This window comes from Lipotes vexillifer, unplaced genomic scaffold (genome assembly GCF_000442215.2).
Source record: "Lipotes vexillifer unplaced genomic scaffold, Lipotes_vexillifer_v1.1 scaffold220, whole genome shotgun sequence".
Lineage (NCBI taxonomy): Eukaryota > Metazoa > Chordata > Mammalia > Artiodactyla > Lipotidae > Lipotes > Lipotes vexillifer.
Genome location: NW_006781423.1, coordinates 683,057 through 686,721, shown reverse-complemented (window position 1 = coordinate 686,721; position 3,665 = coordinate 683,057). Strand labels below are relative to the sequence as shown.

Below are 3,665 nucleotides of genomic sequence, written 5' to 3'. Positions count from 1 at the left end.
AGGGAAAGAAGCCTTATACTAAAGAGTACACACTGTGTGATTTCATTTATATAAAGTTTAAGAACAGGCAAAATGAATCTAAGCTGATGAAAGTCAGAAGAGTGTGGGTTGCAGGGGTGTGGGAAGGTTCAGCTGAGAAGAGGGATTTCTACGGGGGCTGGAAATTCTCTGTACCTTGATCTGAGTGGTGATCACCCAGGTGTGTTCACATGTAAAAATTTCTTGAGCTATATACTGAGTTGTGCAATTTTCTATACATAATTTAGTACTCAATGCAAAAATTTCAAATGAATCTTCCTTTTTTGGTCACACTTATAAATGTGGCATCTGGATAAAGGGCTGTTCAGTAGGATAGAGACATTACCGATATTCAAAGTGGATTGTATAGCATAAGAGGTGCAGCTGAACCTGACCCAGGAAGGACCACAGGCTTCGGCAGCAGGACGACCTGGGTCCAAGTCCTCTCTGCAGCTTTTACTGTGGATCTTTGAGCTAGCTTTAAATCTCTCAGGCTCAGTTTCCTTCTCTGAAATGTGGATAATAATATTTACCTTTAAATGCTGTGTGGGGGATTCAGTGAAATAATGTATGTAGGTGTCTTTCCAAACACCTGAAATACAGCTCAAAAATAGTATTTATTATTAACAGATAGTAGATATATGTCCACATAAACTATGATGCTAAAGAATTCCAGTCATAAAATCAGATTTCTATCCTAAAATATTACTGGGAATAAAGGTATGAATCTAAATAACTATTTAATAATAAGTTAAATACTCCTTCACGAATATCTAAGTGGATATTGTTAAAATATGTTAAACTATTAAAATTTATTTAAATTTTTTGAAATCAGCTGCATTCTGTGCTGTAGGATCTTGGTCAAATTATTTAACGTCTCTGAGTATGTTTATCTATAAAATGGGAATAATAATACTATTTCATTAGGGATATTCTGATGGTTCACTTTGTTAAAATATATAATGTGCTGTGCAGTGTGCCTAACACACTGTGAATTTGGGTTAAATAATTCAATTTGGCAAATATTTGATTAATGCCTAATATAAGACAGATTGTTTTTTTAGTTCTTGGGAATTAAAAGCAAGAATAAAACACAGTCCTTGCCTTCAGGCAGCTTCCAACCTAGTGGGAAAGGCAGACATGTACACATGTATAAAATAATGTGATAAATGTTGTACTAGTATAATGTTAGAATACTGGAGAAGCATGCAGGGGTCATTGCATAAAAGTATGATAGTCCATTAAATGTGTGTAGATGGTGGGCATATTTAAATTTAAAAAGAACATCGTGATACTGGAAAATAAAAATTTAAGGCCACCATGTGGTTGAATCCGGGGTCAAAGGATTATTTCTATTTTAGAATCACAAACTTATCTTATGTTCTGAATCAGAAGTGGATGCATTAAAACAGCAAAATGGACAGCACATTCAGTTTGGCAGTGAGTTAGAAGGGGAATGGGATGGAGTTTGCAGCAGCAAAACCTAATTCTGTTGACTACTGTCCACCACAAATGCAGTCTCTTTGGTTGGAGGCCACACCTGTGCATGCGAAGGAAGGGCAGTTCTTCCAGGACACTGTTGAGTCGTGTCTACTCAGAGAATCTCACGAAAGCTATGAATGCTTTCCCAGAAAAAAATGGACTTGTAAGCAAACAAAATGGCCATAGTAATTTCCAGTGAGGCTCTTGCTCTTCTGAAGTTCAGGGTAAGAGCCTCTGTTTTAAGAAGACCCCTACTGCTGTACCTTCTCCCCTCTTTGGAGAACCAATAAATATTGGCAGCTTTATTGATTACATTACCACATTAACACTGATGATCCTCAGATGACTTCTGTTTAGTCCCCTGAGTGTGTGATAATCATTTCTGTGCTCCATCCTACCAGGTATTTCCAAGTGCACTTGGGTGTGAGACTGCTCCAAGATGAAGAGCTTAATGAAAACACAAATGAAAAAGTCTAGATGCTGCTCTGATAGTTATAAAAACTCTCTGGAGAGTAATATACAAAATATTACTATATAACAGCTAACGTGATCACTGCTATTACGTGCACATTACTATTTTTACTTCCATGACTTAGAAATTAGACTAGAGAGGTATGACATTTGGCTAACGAGACCCAACTGCCCCTGTCTATTTGCTAATCCTTAGCCCATGTTACTGAGGGTCCAGTCTTCTCCCATAACCTCCTTGAGGGATTTTGATGGGCTGTTTTGCTTTATGTCTTATCAGCAAGTTCCTGAAGATCCAGTGCCTGGAAGATGGAATCTGGGAGCAAGGCAGCTGCGTCCCAGTGGTATGTGAGCCCCCATCTCCTGTCTTTGAAGGCATGTATGAATGCACCAACGGCTTTGAGCTCAACAGCCAGTGTGTGCTCAACTGTAACGAGGAAAGTAAAAGGGTAAGGATGACTTGAACTTTATTTTGGATCAGGTTGTGCTCTAGTCTTGGTGACCAATCCAAGAATGTTCCGTAGAAATGATCTAAATGAATTGCAACAGGCAGGGCCTTACCAAGCTGGGATTCTAACCAGGGGTGTTGATATTATTTGATAGGGAATTCAGAAGAGGCCACGTTTTTGGAATATTCTCTCCTGACTTCAGAACTTCCTCTTGGATAAGAAGAACAACCTAATGGGTTGGGTACCTGGGTAAATTGCAAAAATGCTGGGATTCTGATCTGGCAGTGTGATTTCCTCTGATCTAACTTGGCTAGAAATGCTGGTATTACACTTTTTAATAGAACAGAGTCCTGAACAGAAACACGAATTCCTCAGCAAAGGCAAAGCCGCATGTGCTGTTTGACTATTATTCTCCCTAGGATCGTGGCGTGAGAGGTCTCAAACAACAACCACAGTCTTACCACGGTTATGTGACTAAAATCAATTTTATTTTAGAATCTTTTCAAGTACCACACACATACACGAGACAGGAAGTTAAGCAGACTTCCTAGGCAAAGATCAATGACCTTGACTGCTCTCCTGGAACATGCCTTTATCTCAGCGTCCAGTACTCCAAGGTAAACACTGCAGGACAGATTTGAAAAGAATACTCCATGAAATGAGACCCCTTAGAAATCAACACATCTGTTTGCACTGATTGTTTAAGGAGTCAAGGAGTTGGCCAGATGAAGGGAGAGTTATTGTTAATTCTAAAATCTTACTTTCTTGGGGTTTGTGAGTTAGTGCTACTCTCTGTGTTCTGCCTATATTATACTTTGTGATTGCTGGGGATGTGAAGCCAAGAGTTAAACAAACCAGCATACATGTGGAGAAAGGGACTAGAACTTTGGTAATATATCAAAAGCATCTATGATGTCTCCATTCAAGCAAAAAGGCAAAAAGCACCTCCAGAAAAATTATGAAATAGTTTTACGGGCTCAAACTCATATTGAAAAAAATCTGACATTTGCCACAAGCAGCATCTGTGGGATAGTATGAATGGATCAATGCAAAACAACACCATTGAGGAAAAAAATTCCAAAAACTATCTCCGAATACATGGGCTACTGTTGATAGCTCACCGTATCCTTACATCCAAAGGAAAACACATTGTTAATGAATTTTATTAATGACAAAATTGTTCATGATTCCTTCACAACAAAACAGCAAAAACTTGTCTTGACTTTTTCTTTGCGGGGGGGGGGGGGG

The 3,665-nt window shown here is 38.7% G+C and overlaps 1 protein-coding gene across 1 annotated transcript in view; it reads left to right on the top strand.

The window, feature by feature from the left end:
• The window catches only part of PAPPA2 (pappalysin 2), a 288,812-nt gene that overhangs the window by 232,782 nt on the left and 52,365 nt on the right, over window positions 1-3,665 (top strand). The window contains exon 17 of the mRNA XM_007454744.1: window positions 2,249-2,417. Coding sequence (XP_007454806.1) covers window positions 2,249-2,417 — 169 coding nt within the window. The remainder of the gene's footprint in view (window positions 1-2,248; window positions 2,418-3,665) is intronic.